Source organism: Podarcis liolepis (assembly GCF_965112155.1).
Source record: "Podarcis liolepis genome assembly, chromosome: 4".
NCBI lineage: Eukaryota > Metazoa > Chordata > Lepidosauria > Squamata > Lacertidae > Podarcis > Podarcis liolepis.
This window is the reverse complement of record NC_139558.1, coordinates 48,954,454-48,977,763: the sequence shown is the minus strand read 5'-3', so window position 1 is coordinate 48,977,763 and position 23,310 is coordinate 48,954,454. Positions and strand designations below refer to the sequence as shown.

The 23,310-nt window shown below is 40.2% G+C and overlaps 1 protein-coding gene across 4 annotated transcripts in view; it reads left to right on the top strand.

Annotated features, from left to right (window-relative positions):
* Positions 1-23,310, top strand: part of MED14 (mediator complex subunit 14) — a 40,175-nt gene that overhangs the window by 10,108 nt on the left and 6,757 nt on the right. The window contains exons 7-25 of one of the 4 annotated variants that reach the window (XM_083500539.1): positions 278-385; positions 3,586-3,718; positions 4,687-4,837; positions 5,868-5,979; positions 6,929-7,054; positions 7,867-7,945; positions 10,077-10,236; positions 11,789-11,983; positions 13,506-13,640; positions 17,286-17,362; positions 17,993-18,156; positions 18,268-18,414; positions 18,526-18,617; positions 19,003-19,155; positions 19,539-19,808; positions 20,679-20,813; positions 21,545-21,653; positions 21,866-21,997; positions 22,766-22,948. In XM_083500539.1, coding sequence (XP_083356665.1) covers positions 278-385; positions 3,586-3,718; positions 4,687-4,837; positions 5,868-5,979; positions 6,929-7,054; positions 7,867-7,945; positions 10,077-10,236; positions 11,789-11,983; positions 13,506-13,640; positions 17,286-17,362; positions 17,993-18,156; positions 18,268-18,414; positions 18,526-18,617; positions 19,003-19,155; positions 19,539-19,808; positions 20,679-20,813; positions 21,545-21,653; positions 21,866-21,997; positions 22,766-22,948 — 2,661 coding nt within the window. Of the gene's footprint in view, positions 1-277; positions 386-3,585; positions 3,719-4,686; positions 4,838-5,867; positions 5,980-6,928; positions 7,055-7,866; positions 7,946-10,076; positions 10,237-11,788; positions 11,984-13,505; positions 13,641-17,285; positions 17,363-17,992; positions 18,157-18,267; positions 18,415-18,525; positions 18,618-19,002; positions 19,156-19,538; positions 19,809-20,678; positions 20,817-21,544; positions 21,654-21,865; positions 21,998-22,765; positions 22,949-23,310 lie in introns of all 4 variants that reach the window. The other 3 variants (XM_083500538.1, XM_083500541.1, XM_083500540.1) reach the window with 3 other exon arrangements.

The window sequence follows — 23,310 nt, the reverse complement described above, 5'->3', positions numbered from 1 at the left end:
GGTGCACTCCATTAACCTCTTCTATTAAAGTAAATTGAGCTGTTTTCGACCATGCCATTTTAAATGCTGATGGTGTCCGCTCTTCAGCATGTTACTCTGTATCCCCAGCTGCGTGTTCTCAAAGGGAACACTGCATCAGAGGCCACTTTCCAAGCATTAATACTTTATACTTTCCACTATTGTTTGAGGCTTTTAATAAACCTTTTAAGTAGTGTTACATCATCTTAAAGATTCATAAAAAACACAAAAGATTCATTTTCTTTTCTTTTAATGGAAGATGGTCGAGCTTTAGTTCACAGTATGCAGATCAGCTTCATCCATCAGTTGGTCCAGTCCCGGCTCTTTGCGGATGAGAAACCTCTGCAGGACATGTACAACTGCCTACGTATCCTTTTCAATGACTTTTTGTGAACCCATAGAACTAGCTCCCAATCTGAGATGTGAAATGCAGGGGAGGTATATAGGGAGGTAGATGGTAAGGATTGTTTGGGTAGTTGACTCAGTAGATTGTAGATATACTTATGTGTTGGAAAAACACCCTGGGGGTGCCTGCAAACCCCCGGAACTCTGAACATCCTCCGTTATGCGCAGCTCTCGAAAAGGCATCTCCCTTCTCTTCCAGTGCGCTTCTAGCAACATACATCATAATGATATATGCACACTAAGCTTCTGGCACAACACAGCAAGAAGCGTGAGACATAGTAGAGCTAATCTACTATTTATTTACACACTATGTACAGACAAAAGCATAATGGCGTCTGTTCTCTCCAGCTCCGAGAGAACAAAACAGGAAAAAAAATGAAAGCGAAAGTACAGTGTAATAGTACCCGCAGCGGAAGAGATAAGACTTGTCTTCCTTTCCCAGACTCTTCCCAGACAGGCATGTAATTTACAACAATCTCATCTGCAGCATCAGAGGAGTGAAATTGCTAACATTATGAAGTTGCAGCTGCTCCTTAGGCCCTGATCTGCTACTTCTGGTTAGTCTCTTTCTCCGTCTTTTTCCTCACACAGAAGAATCTGGAACACCTTCAGTTAGAGCAGGGCCACAAATGAGCTACAAAACACAATGACAGCTGCACATGTTGGTAGGATTCCTATTTCATTTCAAAGTATTCTTTAGTAAGGGATTTTTAAAAACCCTTTCCTTGATAAAGATGACTTTGCATGATTTTTCCTCCTAAGCAGTTTTTATTTAGGAATATGATTTCTTCCCCTTCATTGGGATGGATTGTTTGAAGTGCCTTTGGAATCATACCAATTTGTGCTGCCTGGTTTTGCTGCTTGGTGTCCTTTTCCACATAGCAGATTCTGTGTTTTTTGGATCTAAACCCAGTCAAAACGCTTTTTCTTCACCTGGGTGCTAGAATCCTCCTATCTGCCAATGTTGAGAACATTGGTGGTGCCTTTTGACTTGATAGTGGGAAAGGGAAGCAAACATTAGTCCGTTTCTTTCCTTAGTCCTGGGGAACAGGGAAAGTAGGGTGGGAGGGAAGAGTGAGCACTATCCTTTCTCCTTTGAACTCTGAGATTTTGGTTGTATTCTGTACTAAATACAAGAGATTATTACTTGGTGTTCCTGGTAACCTGAGTAGCCATTGAGCTGGCATAGGGAGGTTGGCATTGGGTGTCCTCAGTATGGTGTAATGATCGCTGTATGCTTAAAGATAAAGGTACCCCTGACCGTTAGGTCCAGTTGCAGACGATTCTGGGGTTGCACGTTCATCTCGCTCTATAGGCTGAGGGAGCCAGCATTTGTCCGCAGACAGCTTCTGGATCATGTGGGCAGCATGACTAAGCTGCTTCTGGCGAAACCAGAGCAGTGCACGGGAACGCCATTTACCTTCCTGCTGGAGCAGTACCTATTTCTCTACTGGCACTTTGACGTTCCTTCTAACTGCTAGGTTGGCAGGAGCAGGGACTGAGCAACGGGATCCTCTGGCTGGGACGGGACGATATGGGATTGAGGGGGCAACTCCCATCTCTTGCGGGGGTGCAATTAGTGCCAGCACCGTCCGTTAAGAGTTTGGGTTTAATCTTCGATACCTCCCTCTCCATGGAGGCGCAGATTGCAGCTATAACAAAGGCGGCATTTTTTCATCTCCGCCAAGCTAAGCAGTTGGCTCCTTACCTCTCTCGCCCTGACCTAGCCACTGTGATCCACGCGACGGTCACCTCCAGACTGGATTATTGTAACTCGCTCTACGTGGGGCTGCCCCTGAGACTGACCCAGAAACTCCAGTGGGTGCAGAATGCCGCAGCGAGACTCCTTACGGGGTCTTCGCTGCGGGATCACATTCATCCGGTGCTATACCAGCTGCACTGGCTCCCGGTGGAGTACAGGATCAGGTTTAAGGTGCTGGTTTTAACCTTCAAAGCCCTATACGGCCTAGGACCCTCGTATCTACGGGACCGCCTCTCCTGGTATGCCCCACAGAGGAACTTACGGTCTTCAAATAAAAACATCTTGAAGGTCCCAGGCCCCAGAGAGGTTAGGCTGGCCTCAACTAGAGCCAGGGCTTTTTCGGCTGCGGCTCCAACCTGGTGGAACGCTCTGTCACAAGAGACAAGGGCCCTCCAGGACTTGACATCTTTCCGCAGGGCCTGCAAGACAGAGCTGTTCCGCCAGGCCTTTGGTCAGGGCGCAGTCTGACTCCCTCCTTTGGCAATCTTTACAATACTTTAGTTTATGGTTGCCATCAATTTTGATTTTAATTAATTCTTTGATTTTTTTTTATAATGTTGCACTATTTTAGTGTTGTTAGCCGCCCTGAGCCCGGCTTCGGCTGGGGAGGGCGGGATATAAATAAAATTTATTATTATTATTATTATTATCTCACCCCATTGCGGGGATTTGAACCGCAGACCTTCTGATCAGCAAGCCTTAGGCTCTGTGGTTTAACCCACAGCGCCACCCGTGCTTATTAGCAACATAAAAGGCTAGGCTAGGGAGAAAACGTCAACTTATAGAAACCACATGTGCCAAACACAGTTGGAAAAGCATACATATAACTGTTACATGAATAATGTGTTAATACTTTTTAGATATGTTTGGGAGGTAAAATAAGTAAGTAATTTGGAAAAGAAAGCCTAGATTGAACACATTTATTCTAAGAATAGCATCTCATCTTAATATGCAAGTTGCTTGGTGTGGATGGAACATACATATTACAGAATGACAGCATTTTGTCATTGAACCCAAGATATACATATAGTTCCCAAGTAATCACTATCCAGGCAGTAACATATAGTTCCCAAGTAATCACTATCCAGGCAGTAACCAGAGCTGCTTAGCTTTAGCATGCTGGTGGCCTACAGACCCAAACCCTGGGATATTCTACAGTAGATCCTGTTAGATTATATATAGGGGGGGGGTGGCTTGGAGGGAGAGAAATTCCATACAAGAAACCATTCCCTGGTGTGACTGTCAAGAATTGCTTTAAAATCTGCTTATCAAGACCAGTGTTGACTTACCATGTATATGTGTGTGTACAAAGGCCAGCAAGTCTTTGGTTTAGTGTAAGTTGAGAACTATCAAAAGTTGCTCCAATATTTTACTGCATTTTCTTAACCTGAATTCTTTAGACTCCTTCTGCTTGTCACTGCAGTTGGAAGTTTTGCATTCACAGACTTTAATGCTGGTTCGAGAGCGCTGGGGTGATCTTGTGCAAGTGGAGAGATACCATGCAGGCAAATGCCTCTCTCTTTCTGTTTGGAAGTAAGTGAAAAAAATCATGAGATCTGTAAATGTTCGATTGAAATATTAAATCTCAAGTAAAGCTTGGAAACTTCTGTACAGTACTAGCATATTTAGATGCCATATTATACTAATTGCCTTTCACTGAAGCATAGGAATTGCTGATCTTTTGGGTTTAGAGGGGTTATATTAGTGTCAGACAAATAATGCATAATTGGTTTTTGGAATATAGACATTTATGATGATAATTTCTGGCCTTTGGTAAGGCTATTGGTCCAATAATGTTATTACTTATCATAACGTATGTTACAGCCAAAATATTTGCAGTTAAAATTAACGTCTTGTTTATATTTAGTGGTACCTTAAAACAAGGTGTTTAGGCTGTTTTTTGCATGCTCACTTAGTCAAGTTTTGCTTTATAGAGAAAGCCATCGCAGTATTTCAAGCACTATCCATCTGAAACACATAGTCAAACCAGTAAATATTCCCAGGATGTATTCCAAATTAAATTTTTAAAAATTGCACAAGGATGAAACACAGATAAAACATAGCATTAATGTAGTCTCAACAAAAGTTAAGAGGCATGAGAAAATAATAAGGTGCTGGGCTTGTGCTAGAAGTCAAAGTTGGCATCAGCCTAGCCTCCCCAAAGAACATTTTCAGGTGCACCAGAAGAAAGAAGTAGACAATGATGATTGTCCAGATTGAGATGGCATCTTAAGTTAGGCTTTATATTGGATCCCACGTGAAAAACAAAGTTCTCAAGAATTTGAAACGGCAAATTGTATGGTTGTGTATCTGTGAGAGGAGTTTGATAATGGTTCTTTAGAGACTTGATACAGGAATAGGACGCTAAACTTCTTGGCACAACACAATTCTATGGTATTGTTTCATAGTATGAAACTGTAAATATTTTTCATGTGTTTCAGTATTCTACAGAGGGAGTCTTTTGGCTTCTTTATCAGCTAACACAACATTTCTATATTAAGCCAACAGGTGGTTGGGAGAAAAACAGGGACTGCATCTCTTCATAAGGTCACCATTAAGATAGATGAGAATGATGTATCGAAACCTTTGCAAATTTCCCATGAACCTCCCCTTCCAGCCTGTGATTCCAAACTAATTGAAAGGGCTATGAAGGTAAATATTGCCAGGTGAAGTTGGCATATAATTTTAATCGATCATTGTTTTTAAAGTTAATCTCTCTTAAGCAATGTATTGTGTTTGGGTTATAGTCCAGTCATTTGATGTCATAATGATATGTGATTGACAGGTGGGTGGGCCATCCACCTGTAAAAAACTGGCCCCCAGCGCTATTTCTGACTTGGGTCCATCCTGTAGAGTCCAAACAGTGCTTAAACCTTCCTTTTACAATCTTGCCACCACCTCCTAAGTGACTGAAACCCAAAAGGTATGTTGGGTGGGAGGCATATGTTACAAATCAATTGTCTGAATACAGGAAGGCTAACTTGAGACAAAGGCCAGAGTACCTTTCTTCATAAAAAAATAAAAAATAAACCCACCAACCGCAAGTTAGATGAACTTTGGGCCATTGCTGTGAGCAGCGAAGACTGTGGGTTCTCTGAGGGGATCACAGAGAGGAGCAGGAGGAGGGGTTTGCATGCAAATTGCCACTTGGCTGGACTGCACATGAATCAACTTTGCACTTTCCCCATCTCAGCCCATTTTTTTCAAAACCTGATTGCAGTAAAGATTACAGTAGTTTGGTAAGCCTGTGGGTAGTTAAGTAAATTATAAATAGCTGATCAGTTTCGAAGAGCCTTATTACTTTGATCTTCATTGTGTTGGAAACTGGGGGATGGCAGGCTAGGGCTCCGAATCGCAAAGTTCATTTCCTGTTTGGAGATTCAGAAAAGGACTCTAGTTGTCTGTGATGGAAAGGCATTGTCGCTTCACTAACCAGGCTGCAGAGATACTTCCTTCCTGTGGTCTTGTTGTATGGAAATCAACATGCTGGATTTAAGAAGAACTTTCTAAAGTCTAACTCTTTTTAAAGTTCTTCTTAAATCCAACATGCTGATTTTTGTGAAACAAGGCCAGTATGGGAAGTTTGCCTGAGCAGCTCAAAACACATAGTTTTTAACTGCGAACCTTTTTAGAGTACATATAAAATACAGAATAACTGCTTTTTCTTTCTTTTTTTATATAGATAGACCACCTATCAGTAGAGAAGCTTCTGATAGATAGTGTCCATGCAAGAGCTCATCAGAAACTCCAGGAACTGAAAGCCATTCTTAAGAATTATAATGTCAATGACAATTGTATGTGATGGTATCTGAACTACATTGATTTGGGGGAGGGGGAGGGGATGTTGTTCTACATTTGTATGTGCCCTTTCTTTAACTTTCTTTAAAACCAGAAATTCCTCTGCCTAACCTAACCAAAGTCATTTAATGCACTTTGAACTGAATGCTTCCTTTGGTCTTTCATTTCCTTGAGCATCCCCAAGGAGAGTGACAAAACTTGAGGAAGAAATGAATGGCAAACATTTTCTTATTTCTGTGAGGCAAATGTAATGATATGTATAACTAGTGCTTTCCTTTGGAATTGATTTTGGCGCTTTTTAAGCTCTACTTAAATGATCAGTGAAGATGGGGTTTGGAAATTGTCGCATTTCATTTGACTTGCATTTTAGCTTCTTAAACACAACTGGCCTGTGCCTGATATTGAAAAACTCTTCCTGTCTCATTGTCTGTTCAGAAGGGTTCCTGACCTTCATGAAAGGCTTTTCAGGGGGCTTGGGTGGGTATAGTTAAGAGGGGGTGAGAAAGTCTCTCTCCTTCCCATCCCTCACCCAGGTCCTGAAATCTCAAAATCAAAGCTGCAGAATTATGATTTTGGGGTTGGTGGGAGTGGGTGTATGGTGCCTTATATGGAAAAATGCAGCTGGCTTTAGTATACAGATTGATATCTTTGAAATTTATTAATTAGTGTACATTCAAGTTAGTGAACAAGGATATTATATATACAAACAAGCTGCCAAGGAAAAGGGCAAAGTTAGGAAGAATAGCATTCCTTTAAACAAATGGTCATTTTTTGTGCACAACATAATCTTAATTGAATAAAATAGCTTTGATTCAAAAGTACTTAATTTATGGTGGGGCTGTGAAGGCTTTTTAAGTTCTGTTTTATTACTGTGAAGTCTCCGTATTGCTTAATCAAGTAAAACTTTGTACCTTGATTTATGAATTCTTGATTCTTTAATTTTAGCTTTTATAGAAACGGCTCTCCCCACACTTGTCATCCCTATTCTGGAGCCATGTGGTCGATCTGAATGTCTACACATTTTTGTAGACCTTCATTCTGGAATGTTTCAACTCATGCTTTATGGGATTGGTATGTAAATAAAACTTTCAGGCGCTTCCTTCTAATACCTTCCTTAGTAGAATTCAACTCTCTATTTTTGGCCTGGATGCAAAAAATGAAAATTGAATCTTCTGGTTGGCTGGCTGGTTGGTAAGGATGCAGGAGTAGAGGTGAATATAGATTAGCATTGTATTCAGTGAATTAACATGCAGCTTACTTAAAGCACAGTGCAGTGTGGTGTGTAAAGCTGCCCAACAAAGGAAGTAGTTATGGCTAGCAGCTTAACTGAAGCTGAAAAGAGCATGGTGAATTTGTAGAATGTATTTTACAAGTGACCTGATTTCAATGAGCTGAGAAATGCATAAGCCTTTTGCTCCTTCCTTCATCGCACAGTTTGATAAGCCACAAAGTCCCTAATTAACTGTAGTTTACTGCTTCAGGTGCAAAACAAAACTTGGTTACAAGCTTTGGGACAAGATCCTGGCTTGCTCTGAAGCTTTTAATCATGGTTTCCTGGTTAGGACAAAACGGGAAACTGTGGTTCACTAGGAATGTCCTGGCTTATAGAGGTCTGCAAAGGGACTATGTGCATTAACAAAAAAGTTATTTGTATCTTGGCTTAGTAAGGTGAGACACAACTGCCTGAATGGGGCCTGTGTGTGTGTGTGTGCTGAAATTGCATGTTGAACTACCTTTTATGGCACTTCTTGCAGAGGGTGGTTTGATTTTTAAAGCACCATAAACCTATGAGTGTGCTTTTACTTACAACTCTGGATTTCATTTTTCTGGATAAATGCACAAAATGCCACATTTGAATAGTAACTAATCCTGTTTCCCTGCAGACCAGCAAACGCTGGATGACATAGAAAAATCGGTCAATGATGACATGAAACGCATCATTACGTGGCTCCAGCAGCTCAAGTGAGTAATATGTAACTATTCCTGTTGGTGCTATGCCTATTCTTTGCCTCCAGAACTGTGAAAATAACACTCACTTCCAGAAACTATTTTTGAAAGCTAAACTTCTTCCCCTTCCCTTACTCAGGGTAAGATATTTATGTAGAAGGTTGTTGTCCTTCAAACTCTATGCCAGTTTTCCTTCTTTTTATTGTTAATTGCAAAAGACATTGTTGCAAACTTGCTGATCTTACAAGAAACTGGTAAACCATTCAATGTGTTTATACTCTAATTATAGTCCCCTCGACTCCACTGACTTCACTTGCCTTTACTGCGACTTTATCTCCCTTCCCCTCAAATCAGTCTGCCTTCTTGCTCTGAGTAGCAAGAAGGCAGACTGATTAGTAGCTAGTTAGTAGCCAATAATAATAATAATAATAATAATAATAATAATAATAATAAATAATTTATTTATACCCCGCCCATCTGGTTGGGTTTCCCCGCCACTCTGGGCAGCTTCCAACAAAAGATTAAAAATACATTAAAATATCAGTCATTAAAAACTTCCCATTAAAAAGTTTGGTCAAGGGGGCAAATAAAATCACTTTGTAAGCTGTGTATCACTAAGCTCTTTAGAATTTTTCAAGAGTGCCAACAAATGTGTGGTGAAGGGGTGATCTAGTAGACATTGTCAAAAGCTTTTTGAAAATCTAAATAAACAAAGTCCCTCACAAGAGGCTCCTGAGAGAATTTAGTCACGAGATAAGAGGACTGGTCCTTTTAACAGGAAGCAGCGAGTAAGAATAAATGGACAATTCTTGTGGTAGAGGGGTGTAAGATATGGGCCAGTCCAAGGTTCTGTGGCTTTTTAACTTGTTCGTAAGTGTTGGGTGGGATGGTCAAGATAACATTAACATCACCAAAGGGGGGGCAAATGGGTAAAAAAAGGTCAAATATGATTTACTGTGAAGTGATGCACACACTAAAGCAAAAGACTAATTTGTATTTGCTACCACAGAATGTGGCAATAAGCCACCAACTTGGGCTTTGAAAGAGAAATAGGCAAATTCGTAGAGGTTAAGGCTGTCAATGGTTATTAGTCATGATGGGTATATACTTCCTCCAGGGATGCCTCTGAATATCGGTCACTGGGGAACAGCAGCAGGAGAGAACAGCAGTTCTCAAGTTCTGCTTGTGGCCTTCACAGAGGCATCTGGTTAGCCATTGGTTGGGAAACAGGAAGCTGTGTTAGATAAAACTTTAGATCTGGTCCAGTAAGGTTCTTACAGACTTATGAACCTAGTTGCCATTTTAGCAAAGCTGTTAAAATTTAAAATATTGCAGCAATGTGGCTTTGAAAGTGGAAGGCTCTCTAAAAATGTCCTTATTTACTTCCAGTAACTTTATTTACAGATGCAACAGAGCAAAAGAAAAGTGTTCATGCTAGAATCCCTTGTTTAAAATCTTTAGGTTTGTTTGTGAACATATTAGTTAATAATTTTATTACCGACTGGTGCCCACAGTTGATAAATAACTCAATTACTATGTGATATTTTATACCAAGGAGAGAAGCAAGTGGACATTTAAAAGCAAAAACAAAAGCAGATTGCAAGCTACTTTTGGTAGGCACTAACTTATCCCTACTATATATTAGGCACCATATAAATTATACCAAATAAGAATTGTATTTGTGTAACTTGCAAGTCCCCAAATGTGACAGTCCTATATACAAGCAAAATCTCATAAGACTTGCTAATGTTGGGTTTGTGTTGTGAATACACATGTAAAAGCCTCCATTCCTATAGTTATGAGTCAGTAAACATGGGTTTACTACCATATGTACAGTTGCCAGGCAGCTGCAACTGATCTTATTCAAATGTCAAGTGTGTGTGTATAAGGTATATAAACATGTCTGCCATCTTCACATCTTCCTTTTGAAGTACACATGTAAAGTATTTTAGATGTGCACCCCAAAACCCCAGAATTTGTATAGTAGCTCTGTGAGAACAACTTTTTTTTAATGCAAGTTCTGTTCTGTTCTGTTCTGCATGATTGCAAAGAGGTCAAAAGCAGTCTAGAAGGCAAATTAGCAATGCTACACTCTATCTAATGCAAAAGTGCCAATGTTTTTGTATGTTCTTTTTTTTCAATTAAGGTTTTGGCTTGGACAGCAGCGTTGCAAACAATCAATAAAACATTTGCCTACAGTCAGCAGCGAAACACTACAGCTAGCTAATTATGCTATGCACCCTGTGGGAAATCTCTCCAATCACAAACTCTTCATCAAGCTCACCCGACTTCCACAGTACTACATTGTAAGTGAATGTGGAATCTTCTTATGAACTGGACCCTTAGAACGAAGGAAGCAAAATGTAGTAGGCTAAGCTATGGCTACTGCTTTGATTTTTACCACTTTGAATTGCCAGAACATTGCAAACTAGCAGTTGGGAGTGTTTCATCACCACTCCTGCCACTTTGCCCCAGTGGCTGCAATTTTTGCTTTTTATTTCCTAGAAGCATTCTGTACCCAGTGGCTGCGTGAGTGGAAAGCAACTTGTGTAACTGCTCTTTCTCTTCCCCTCCTCCCCATGTACCCTCTGGAGGAAACCCTCCAGGGAGCCTGAATAGTGGAGGTTGTCATGTGGCGTTGAAGTGGGAGATTGATGGAAATCGGGCAAAAGGATCTTGCCCAGTGGACCTCCTGCTGGAGCAAGCTTCCTGCACTCCGTTTAAGGCGATTCTCTGCTCACTGCAGCCGCCCATAACACAGCCCTTGGGTTTGGGGAAGAGAAATAAAGGCTACGCAGACTGCTTTCTAGTTGCACAATCATTGGGTGCAGTTTATTTCTGACTAGGGGAAAAAGTTGGGGGGGGGGAATCATGTTGAGAGGCCACTCGATCCTCCAGAGAGTATAATTGGAGGCTGCAGAGAGGATGAGAAGAGAGATTGGTGGCTAAGCACTTGCACAATTATTGGATACAATCCAATTCAGTTTAACACAGGCAATGGCAAACTTCTATATTCTAATTGGGGGACACTGGTTTTGACAAAATTATTGCACATATTGCTGAGTCCAGCAATGTAGTAAGGAAGTACACAAATTTTAAAATGAAACTATATTTTATAAAAATGCTTCATGCGAAATAGAAAAGGTGAAAGTGTGGAATCTATTTCTTACATCTAACAAAAATGTTGAGTAAAACTACAGGCATGTATTGATTAAAATTTGGTAGAGTGACTAGTGAGTAGGCTGCTTTGGGGCTGGATCAGGCGTGGACCAAAGAGGTGGGAAGCTAGGCAAATTTAAAAAGTTGTAATTGGTGGCAATACATAGAGGGCTTTTTTTGGTCATACGAGTGCTTGTGTATTCCAAGTAGCTTTTTTCTGTTTGTATTTATTTATGAGCAGCAAATCTCTCAGCTCCCCTCATATCACAATTAGCTTTTGAAATGTACCTCCATTTCAAAAGCACTTCATTATGAAGTATTTGTGGTGGGTAGTTCAGGAAATGCAATTCTTAACTCCTGTTTGAGATGCAGACCTAGTTGCGTATAATTTACCCAAGTCATTCATTTACAATAAGGTCTGTTTCAATTCCCCACCCCACCTCCATTTGATTGGAATTTTTTCTAAAAGTCATTGTTGAGTCGTTTACAAACCTTTCTATAAACTGTAGTTTGATCTTGGCCGTGTTCATGCATATACCCAAATTGTGTTAGCTAGAATGTTTAAACATGTGAACTGTGTGCTCGTTATGTGAGTTCAGGATTTCTTGTTGCAAACTTGTTTAGTGCTTTCTGCAATGGCAGAGTTCTTAAATCTGTGAAAATTCTCAAGCGCCCAATGTAATTTTTTTAACAATTTAGGTAGTAGAGATGTTTGACGTTCCCAACAACCCCACACAACTGGAATACAAATACTACTTTCTTTCTGTGAGCTATGCTGAAGGAGATGACAGCCCTGCCACTGCAGTTCTGCTGCAGCAATTTAAACCAAATATTGAAGAGCTGGTTTTGGACACAAAAAGTGGGAAGCAAGCAAAAGGTGGCACAAAGCGCAAGGTATGGCTTTGAGAGCAGGCAGTTTTTTTAAATTGGCATTTCCAGAGAAGTACCAGTCTGTTAACAGCAAAAAACAGCAGAGAGTCTAGTGACACGTTAAAGGCTAACAATTTTATTAAGGCAAAATAAATAGCCAGCTTTATTATGGCATAAGCTTCATGCCATTATAAAATTGTTAATCTTTAACGTGCTACATGACCAGTTGTTGTTTATTTTGTTTGTTTCCTGCGTAAAAAGTCTTGGAAGTGGAATGCCAAAATACAATGTATTGCAATTTTCAGCAAACCTCTCAATTAAAAAACATCACCACCACACCAGATATGTCATGTGCCACATATGCAATCTACCCCCTGCACAACACTAGCATGAACACTCAAATTATCCTAGTTGAAGGTAAGCAGATAATTATTGAGGTACATCTTGGCTTCTGGCTGAGTGAATCATGGTCAAGAATAAGCCAGTGCAACTAGATTTCTTTGGTTACAAGGCAGAAATGGAAGAAATTGGGTTTGAGGAGCATTCCAGTATTCTGCCATTCTAGCCATCATTCTCCATTTTTAAATAATGGTATTCAAATTACCGTAAGTATTTAATGACCTAGTCCTCTATGGTTCAGTAACTTGCATATAGTTTTAAAGAAATTTTCACAGTGTTTATGTAAGTGATGCTTGCTTAAATCTTTACAGGCAATTTCTAAAAGTACATTATAGGAGCATGCTGTCGTATGGCACAGCCACCTAGGAAACTGAGTATTAAGTTTCCTTACCTAACATGGAAACATTAAATCATGAGGATAGATGCACCGTCATTTACTAGTATGTGTGTTTTCTTGAGTAGTAACTTTTAGGGCTGTAGAACTGATTCAGAAAATATGAATCAATTAATTCTTTAGCTTTTAAACTGTGCAAGATTTCATGGGAATAAAATTATAGTTTTGAAGTGAAAATATGTTTATAGAAGCATGTATATGTCTCAGTAAGCCCTGTCTGCGGAAAAGTAGTTGTGGGCCCCTATGATAGAGGGCAGGGCTGACCAGCTGACATGGCCATGGTGTTGTGTGAAGTATTTTCACACCTTCTCAAATTCAAGCTGTACAAATGTTCCTTTGCCTGCAGAGTTTCAAACTGTGCGGGCAAAGGAAGCATTTCTCTTTCTGCTTTATTTGCCCACGTGATTTGAAATCTGACCGTTTGACAAAGAAAGCAGAGTTTTCAGCCATTGGCAATCTGCGTTTGGCAGGGATGGGTTCCACTTGAGAATTCCTGAGTGGAACCCATCCTATTGAGGCTTGCATTTGGAGCCAGAAATTTAAAAGACACCGAACAACAAGCCTCTCTTGCCAAGCGCAATGGAAGGCTCCAGATAGTTCCTTTGCAGCTGCCCCACATTGTCAGAGGCATGCCTGCTGTTGCTTTACATGAAAAAGACAAATTCAGTGCTGTGACCCGTATGCCTATAATTAGAACTTTGAACCCAGCTTTTAACTGCACCTGGCTAAAAGAGGTTTCCTGCTATTCTCTAGTTGTCTGGTGATCCGTGTCCTACTGAACCCAAGAAACCAAAGCGGTCTGGAGAAATGTGTGCCTTCAATAAAGTTCTAGCTCACATTGTAGCAATGTGCGATACAAATATGCCATTTATAGGACTTCGTATGGAGGTAAGTAACATAATTTCCGTTGTGCAAGAGACGGTCGTGTTGACAAGTCTTTTTAAACAGGGACTTTTCTTTGTATGGGAAAGAGCCTAGACCTCAGCTTCAATAGTAGGGAGGAACAATTAGACTGTAAAGCCATTGGGGATGAAAGAGACTCTTGCTTTGACTTTCCTGTTCAGCTATGCTAACTGCTGGCTTAGGCACAAAGCTCAGGGTTTGCCAGAATGTGAATAATTTAGTCATAGACCAGAAAGCATTGTGCTCAGCTTGGTAAAACATTTTGCTAACTACCATAAATATCCATTGGTGTGTTGGGTTTAATCGGTTTTAGGGATGACTTGCGTGGCGAACCTTGGGACTTGCAAATAAATTATTTGTGTGATAATTTGGGGAAACTGTTACGTAGAAGAAGTTGGATGTATTATGTCAGTGGTGAGGAACCTGTGGCTGTTCAGATGGTGCTGGTTTACAACTTCCATTGTTACTATTGACCATGCTGGCTAAGACTGCAGAGCCATGGGTTCCCCAACACTGTATTAAACTGGAAAGGAGGAGGTGTAGCCATTGTTGGGAGTGCAGTTTCTAATAATCTAATGGGTGAAGGGTTTGGAAAGTAGATTGAAGCAGCGTTCTCAGCAATTATCTGCAGTGAGGTGGGAGATACTGATACCTTGCCAGGTACAAGGAAGTTCAACTTTCTCCATTCTCTTTTTTTTTTTTTATATAAAATTTTTATTGATTTTACAACATTTTTAAGAAAAACAAACAAACACTAAAAATGACAAACATACACGTATAATTTCACACGTATTTTCATAAACCTCTTTTCTTGGACTTCCCCATACCCCCCCTCTCTGCATCCCAATGTCCATAATTCAACTAGCAACTCCCAATTGTTACTTTCCAATCTCTATCATCTTAGTCCTCTTTTATAGTCTAGCCTTGTATCCCTGTACCCTTTTGCTTCTGGAAACCACAACATTTTAGCATTCATTAAGTTTATAGTAGTCCTTAAGATAGCTTTTAAATTTTTTCCATTCTTCTTCCACCGTCTCTTTTCGTTGGTCACGGATTCTGCCTGTCATCTCGGCCAGTGTCATATAGTCCATCACTTTCATCTGCCATTCTTCCACAGTGGGTAAATCTTGTGTCTTCCAATACTTTGCGATGAGTATTCTTGCTGCTGTTGTGGCATACATAAAAAAAATTCTATCTTTCTTTGTCACCAATTGGCCGACAATGCCCAAGAGAAAGGCCTCTGGTTTTTTAGGAAAGGTACATTTAAGTACCTTTTTCATTTCATTGTAGATCATTTCCCAGAAGGCCTTAATCTTTGGGCATGTCCACCAAAGGTGATAAAAGGTACCTTCAGTCTCTTTACACTTCCAACATTTATTATCGGGCAAATGATAGATTTTTGCCAGCTTGACTGGGGTCATGTACCACCTGTATACCATTTTCATGATGTTTTCCTTTAAGGCATTACATGCCGTAAATTTAATACCGGTGTTCCATAACCATTCCCAGTCAGCTGACATAATGTTATGTCCAACATCCTGTGCCCACTTAATCATAGCCGATTTAACTGTTTCATCCTGTGTGTTCCATTTCAACAGCAAGTTGTACATTCTAGATAAATTCTTGGTATTGGGTTCTAACAGTTCGGTTTCTAATTTTGATTTTTCCACCTGGAAACCGATTTTCCTGTCCTGTTTAAAAAATTCCATTATTTGACGATATTGGAACCAATTTTCTACTTTATGCTTCAATTTCTCCTGACTTTGTAGTTTGAACTTATCTCCATCCTGTTCTAAAATTTCCCAATACTTCGGCCATCCGACCTCCATATTGAGTTTCTTCACTGCTTTGGCCTCCACTGGTGACACCCATCTAGGGGTTTTGTTTTCCAATAGATCTTTATATCTTATCCAAACATTAAACAATGCTTTTCTAACAATATGATTTTTAAAGGCACTGTTAACTTTATCATACCAAAGATATGCATGCCAACCAAAAGCATTATTAAAACCTTCCAGATCCAAGATGTCCGTGTTCTCGAGGAGCATCCATTCTTTCAGCCAGCAAAAAGCTGCTGCCTCATAGTACAATTTTAGGTCCGGCAGGGCAAAACCCCCTCTTTCTTTAGCATCTGTCAATATCTTAAATTTATTTCGGGGCTTTTTGCCCTGCCAGACAAATTTCGAAATGTCTTTGTGCCACCTCTTAAAACATTCCATCTTGTCAAGAATCTGCAAGGTCTGAAACAAAAATAACATTCTAGGCAATACATTCATTTTAATTACTGCAATTCGGCCTAGCATTGACAATTTCAAATTTGACCATATTTCTAGATCTTTTTTAATTTCTGACCAACATTTTTCATAGTTGTCCTTATACAAATTCACATTCTTAGATGTTAAGTAAACCCCTAGGTATTTCACCTTCTTTACCACAGTCAAACCTGTTTCCTCTTGAAATTTCTCCTTTTCCATATCTGTTAAGTTTTTCCCTAAAACTTTAGTTTTTTGCTTGTTCAACTTAAATCCAGCTACCTGGCCAAACTGTTGTATTATTTCTAAAACCTTTTTCGTACTAGTGTTTGGCTCTTGCAAAGTCAATACTAGGTCATCTGCAAACGCTCTTAACTTATAATGTTTAGCTCCGACCTGCACACCTTTGACCTGCTGGTCATTTCTTATCATGTTCAGCAACACCTCCAGAACTGAAATAAAAAGTAATGGGGAAATCGGGCACCCCTGTCGTGTTCCTTTTTCTATCTTAAGTTCCTCGGTCACAACATTGTTTACAATCAGTTTAGCTTTTTGTTCAGAATATATTGCAGCCATACCATTCTCAAAACCCTGGCCTACCCCCATCCCATGAAGATTCTTCCTCATAAAGCTCCAAGAAATATTGTCAAAGGCTTTCTCCGCGTCCACAAAAATCAATACTGCTTTAGTGTTTATATTCACCTCTAGCTTTTCCAGAATGTCTATTACATTCCTTACATTGTCTGCCAGGTGTCTTTTAGGGAGAAAACCTGCTTGGTCTTTATGAATCTTCTCCATCAAGACTCTTTTAAGTCTTTTTGCCAAAATGTCTGCAAAAATTTTGTAATCCACATTAAGGAGTGATATTGGGCGGTAGTTCTTGAGTTGGGTCTTTTCAGTCTCTAACTTTGGTATGAGTGAAATATATGCCTCTTTCCACGATTCAGGTGCCCTTTTTCCCTCAAGGATCTCATTACAAACTTCTCTTAGTGGTTGAGTCAGCCATTCCTTCAGCGATTTGTAGTATCTGGAAGTCAGTCCATCTGGTCCCGGAGATTTGCCCAGTTGCATATTCTGAATGGCAGCCTCTATCTCTTGTTCTGAGATTCTCTGGTTCTCCATTCTCTTAAGCCCTTGTAAAGGGCTTCTCAGCCTGCCATTGCCTCTGGTACCATCTGAATCACTACCTGTGTGATATATAGCTCATACTGTAGATGCTAAGGATCAGGTAAGCCATTTAATACCCTGTATTAGGACTGAAAATGTTGTAAGTTTCACTTGGCTGAATGGGCCAGTTGTGGTGGCAGGGGAGATGCTCTTTAGCCTGGACTTTTCTCTTGCTATGAAAATATAAAAAATGTGATTTGTTTTGTTTCAGCTATCCAATATGGAGATCCCACATCAAGGAGTCCAGGTTGAAGGAGATGGCTTCAGTCATGCTATTCGTTTATTAAAGTAAAGAGATTATGCCACACTTTCATTAATGTGTACAATATTCCATGAGTGATGGAAGGGGAGGAAAGTATTTAATATACAACATGTTGTAGAATTAAAACTCATCTTGTATTATATTATACATTTATTCATTTATAAAACGGAAAGTTTTACAACAATAGCTGTAGAGTAAAAAAAACCACCCACCCATCTTCAGACACTTTTTTAATGCATACATAGTGCAGAAAAGTGAACAGCAGCTTGACACTAATTTTGGCACAATAATTTTACTTCCTGCCGCCCCTTACTTATCCTTAATTTTTCTTAGCTTTATTTTATGTAGCAGCATCCTGGAGAAGTATCAAAACCAAACAACAAAATTTCACTACTTCCTCGTTGCTATGAATTATGTGAATTTTCTTTTTTCTCCTTTTTTTTTTTGATTGATTAAAATTGCATAAATTGCTGAAAGATGATACCTCAGTATGCTGTTACTATTTTACACTTTTCTAGTAACTTCAGAGTTTCCTTGCAGGGACACATTTTATTGTACAAATTATGTCCTCCAGAAAACATTGAGCAGCTTACGTTGAATTGTTTAGCTGTGAGACTAAAATAAGTACATGGTCTTACCTTTATCCTTTTCAACAGAATTCCTCCATGTAAGGGTACAAGTGAAGAAACCCAGAAGGCTCTAGACCGTTCCCTTCTCGATTGCACTTTTCGACTGCAAGGTAGAAATAACCGCACATGGGTTGCTGAACTGGTGTTTGCAAATTGCCCACTTAGTAATAGCACTTCCTCCAGGGAGCAAGGTTAGTGTTCCAACTTACACTTGTTCTGTCTTGCACCTCCCTACTTTCTGCTTATGTTTTCTGTGTCCCAATGTGATTTGACTCTATTGGGCCATTTCTTTCACTTTGTAGGACCTACCCGTCATGTTTACCTGACATATGAAAGCCAATTATCTGAACCAGTTGGTGGACGAAAAGTAGTTGAGATGTTCCTCAATGACTGGAATAGCATTGCTCGCTTATATGAATGTGTGTTGGAATATTTCAGATCCTTACCAGGTACATAAATACATTCTTCTTTGTTCTTATGTTGCTCTATGAGGTCTACCGAAACAATTCATATATCTATTTTTGTATCTTTCCCCTTCCACTTTCTTTCACCTTATGAAGAAATACCCAGCCATCTAAAAGTTTTCTCGGAGGTCCGAATCTACAATTATCGGAAGCTAATTCTTTGTTATGGAACTACTAAAGGAAGTTCAGTAAGTAATTTTTTTGGAGAAGGGATAAACCAGGATTTAGTTTCACTTTGCCTGATTTCTAGCTTGTCTTTATGTACCAACTAGGAATTGTTGTTTAAAATAAATGCTAATCATTTTCTAAATAAGCCAACTTCTGACCATGGATAATGAAGCTGGCTTGTTTTAACAAACTAGTTTACTCTTAAAGTACGATTTCTGGTTCACGGGGAAGAACAAGATAGGAATAAGTGAAAATGAAAGTGAATTTGGGTCTGTTACTCTTCCTAGCTGTGCTAAACCATAGTTTAGTGATTACATGCACACCCTCCTGCTGAGTTGTGAAACAGTTGCTTGCTTAGATGTTGCTGGATTATTTTCCATTAAAGCTCTTACTTGTTTTTTATAGATCAGCATTCAGTGGAACTCTGCACACCAGAAATTCCACATATCATTAGGAACAGTTGGACCAAACTCAGGTTGCAGTAACTGTCATAATACAATCCTGCATCAGCTCCAAGAGATGTTCAATAAATCACCAAACGTAGTCCAACTTTTACAGGTAACTAACCCTTCTCCTCAACCTGCCCTTGGAAGAGAAACATTTGATTCAAAATGCAAAATGCACCAAAGGACAAATTCTGTTCCCAGTTCTCAGGAGTATCATTTAGCACAAGAGGCCAATAATAACTTGTGTGTAGGGCTGCAGGGGAGAATAAGCTCATTCATTACATATTTAACCTGCTGTTAAGAGTTTGCTTTTGATTAAAAGAGAGAGAGAGTGGGAAAGGTTGATATGAACATTTAATACACAATAAATAAGCCAGCAGGTTCTTACCCCTGGTAAAAACAACTTTAAAGCTGCATTTATGCTGATTGTTTCTAAAGGCTAAGTATATTTAGTTGGCTATTGTGACACTAAACAAGTTTTGTTTTTACTTGCAGGTTTTGTATGATACTCAGGCTCCATTAAATGCTATCAATAAGCTCCCAACTGTGCCAATGCTGGGACTGACGCAACGCACCAACACTGCCTACCAATGTTTTTCAATTCTGCCTCAGTCACCCACACACATCAGGCTGGCCTTTCGGAACATGTACTGCATTGACATTTACTGTCAAAGCCGTGGGGTGGTGGCAATTCGCGATGGAGCATACAGCCTTTTTGACAACAGTAAAATTGTGGAAGGCTTTTACCCTGCACCAGGACTAAAGGTCTTTTTATCTTTATTTTACAGTGTAATTAAATAAGGCTGGGTTCCCATTAATATTTCAGAAAGTTTTGCTTAAGAGGAAATGCCCTTTGTAAGGGGCTGGCAACTGCAGCTCCTCCAAATAAATTTTATTTTTAGGACTCTAGGTTGTCCATTGCTAAGGGGATTAAATAGCCTTCCCTACATTTTTTTAGGATATAATGACAGTGTTGGGTGTGGGATTTGGACAGTAACATCCTTCAGATCACTTTTGGGTGTTTTCACTACTGCTACTCAATACTTTTTGGCTACTGAAAGCCAAATTCAGGTAGCAAGATGGAATAGACTCCTGCCTGAAATCTTGGAGAGCTGCTGCCATTCAGAGTGCTCACTGCTGGGCTGAATGGACCATTCTGTGACTTAATATGTCATATCCATCATTTTATGGCGTTTTAAAAAACTTGAGTCTTCTATGAGTTGTGTTTTTTCAAGTGTAGTGCAGCTGATCTTATCGAAGTAACTTTCAGCTTGCTTCTGTCCTGGATGCCATTTTTTAATGGTATGGAAAAATCTTTAAAAGGAGTACTTTTAGAAGACATCTGAAGGCAGCCCTGAATCGGGAAGTTTTTAATGTTTGATGTTTTGCTATGTTTTATATGTGCTGTAAGCTGCCCAGAATGGCTGGGGAAACCCAGCCAGATGGACAGGGTATAAATAATACAATTATTTGTGATTTATGATCCCTTTCATGGAACAGAATTCAGCTACAGACACTGACTAGCTGAAATAGTGATAAAATCCTTGAATATTGCTGTTAAGATTGATCTAGATGTCTGGTAGATACAATAGGAAGACATGTTGACTCATAAATCTGAATACTGTATATCCACAGACATTCCTGAACATGTTTGTTGACAGCAATCAGGATGCACGAAGACGATCTGTCAATGAAGATGATAATCCACCATCTCCTATTGGAGGGGACATGATGGATTCATTGATATCACAGCTTCAGCCGCAGCCGCAGGTTGTATGTGTGCAGTATAAGGCTCCCAGTATAAGGCTAAGCCCCTATGATTATGGTGATCATTTTTGACAAATGTGTATGTCCAAAGAGATAACAACAGCAAGTGAGGTCATATCCTCCTTATTGTACTTGCGTAGCAATATTTATAGCTCTTCCTGGCCAACAGTAAGTGAAAACTAATACATAATAACATATTTTAAAATGTAGTGGTGATTTATGAAGGCCGGGGGGGGGGGGGGAGGGCAGAATGAGGATGGCAACTGACCTCTCCCCAGGCCTTAGACGTTGCTAGAGCATATTCATGGAATGCCAGAGGTTCTACGTATTCTGTCAGAAACCCCAGCGAACCACTGTCAGTCAGTGTAGACAGGTACTGAACTGGATGGAGTAACAGCCTGAATTTGTGTAAGATACGTGCCTAACACATCAACATGTGTAAGTTAGAGTGGATGTTGATGTCCATTGCGTAAGCTGCTGGCTAGAAGCAGTAAAGTACAGACCACATAATAGACTTGGAGATATAATACAAAGGAAAAACGGCTCTTGGAATCAATGGCTTATGTTGGTAGTTTGTGGAAAGGTAGTGTAAAGAAGTGAAATGCTACTCTAGAAATTCAGCTTTAATGAAGTCCAATGCCTGAGGACAAAACTTCTAAGCATTAGATATTTAAGCATGTAGAATTGTTGGGATCTATATTTTACTATATCTAATCAAGGCCTTTTTTCAACAGTCTTCAAAACAGACAGGAGCACCAGGGGCTTACCCATTGACATCACCCCCTACATCTTATCACAGTACAGTCACCCCATCACCTTCCATGATGCACACGCAGTCCCCAGGTAAGACGGCTGCCTTTTATGCATTGCCAGTAGCAGTTCATGGCATTTAGTGTTCCTAAGGTATTTCATAAATGAATTGTGATGCGTCCTGTGTTTTTATAAATGACTGTACCTTCAAATAACCTTGACAATTTACTAAAAAGAGAGTTCTCTTTAAACTTGGAGAGGAATAGTTGGGCAGTACGTAACGTAGTTCTGAATGTTCCATTTAGGAACGCTGCATCCTGCAAACTCTCCAAGCGGCGCATTAAGAGCACCGTCACCAGCATCGTTTGGTCCAACTCCTTCGCCTTCATCTCTTGGAATCACAATGGGACAAAATACGAACTATGCTAGCCCACATGGTAAGCCCATGACTTGAGAGCCAGTGTGGTGTAGTGGTTAAGAGCGGTAGTCTCGTAATCTGGGGAACCGGGTTCGCGTCACCGCTCCTCCACATGCAGCTGCTGGGTGACCTTGGGACAGTCACACTTCTTTGAAGTCTCTCAGCCCCACTCACCTCACAGAGTGTTTGTTGTGGGGGAGGAAGAGAAAGGAGAATGTTAGCCGCTTTGAGACTCCTGCAGGGGAGTGAAAGGCAGGATATCAAATCCAAACTCTTCTTCTTCTCCTTGTACAGCTAGATACTGATAGAAAACTGACACTTCAGATACCGTAAAACAAACAACCCCTTTTCCTGACTCTGGGAACGCGCACTGCTCCATTCCCTGTTGGGATGCAGGCTCTGAAATGACAGCAACTGTTTCTTCACACACCTGAACTGTTGCTCCTACTTAATCAGGAGCCACTGCTGCTGACAAATCACCAACTTTATCAGCCCCAACATAGCAGGGAGGAAAAATTGGAGCAAATGGTTTCTAAAATCTCTTGAGTCAACAGACATTGTCCTGCAGCCTTCTGTGGTAAGCAGAGCAAGCAAGCCCCCTATCAATGAATAGACTGAGCAATAAAGCATTCATTTTTTAAGATTCACCACTTAAACAATGTATGTAATCAAGGCATGCTTTATGTGTTAGGCTTTAGATAGGCAGGGTCTAGGAAGGCTAAGGATCCCGGTGTACAGATAGTACACCCAGAGAAAGCTGCCTACAATTTTCTTGCAATTTCCGTAGGTCCTATAGATCCTACTTCACCGTACACAATGATGTCTCCAAGCCAGCGTCCAGGGAATTGGCCAGGCTCGCCCCAGGTCTCTGGTCCCTCTCCAGGAGCACGCATGCCTGGAATGTCACCAGCGAACCCTTCTTTACATTCTCCAGTACCAGATGCTTCCCATTCCCCAAGAGCGGGAACAAGTAAGTAATACTTGTTGCAAAGCAAATAAAGGGGATGTTCAAACTTAGTATTTCACTACAAAATGCTGTTGACATGGTTATGGCAACCCAGTTAGACAAAGGCAGACAGGCAGGGATAGCTTAATTGGTAGAGCATGAGACACTTAATCTCAGGGTTGTAGGTTTGAGCAAAAAAATTCTGCATTGCAGGGGGGTGGACTAGATTACCCTTATGGTTCCTTCCAACTGTACAGTTCTGTGATTCTATGACTGAGTTATTTGTTAATACAAAATAAAGTACATTAATCAAACATTATTGTGTTTTGAAGCTAAGGTGACTGTGCAATCATCATAACTCTGGAATAGTGGTCTGAGTAGTTAAC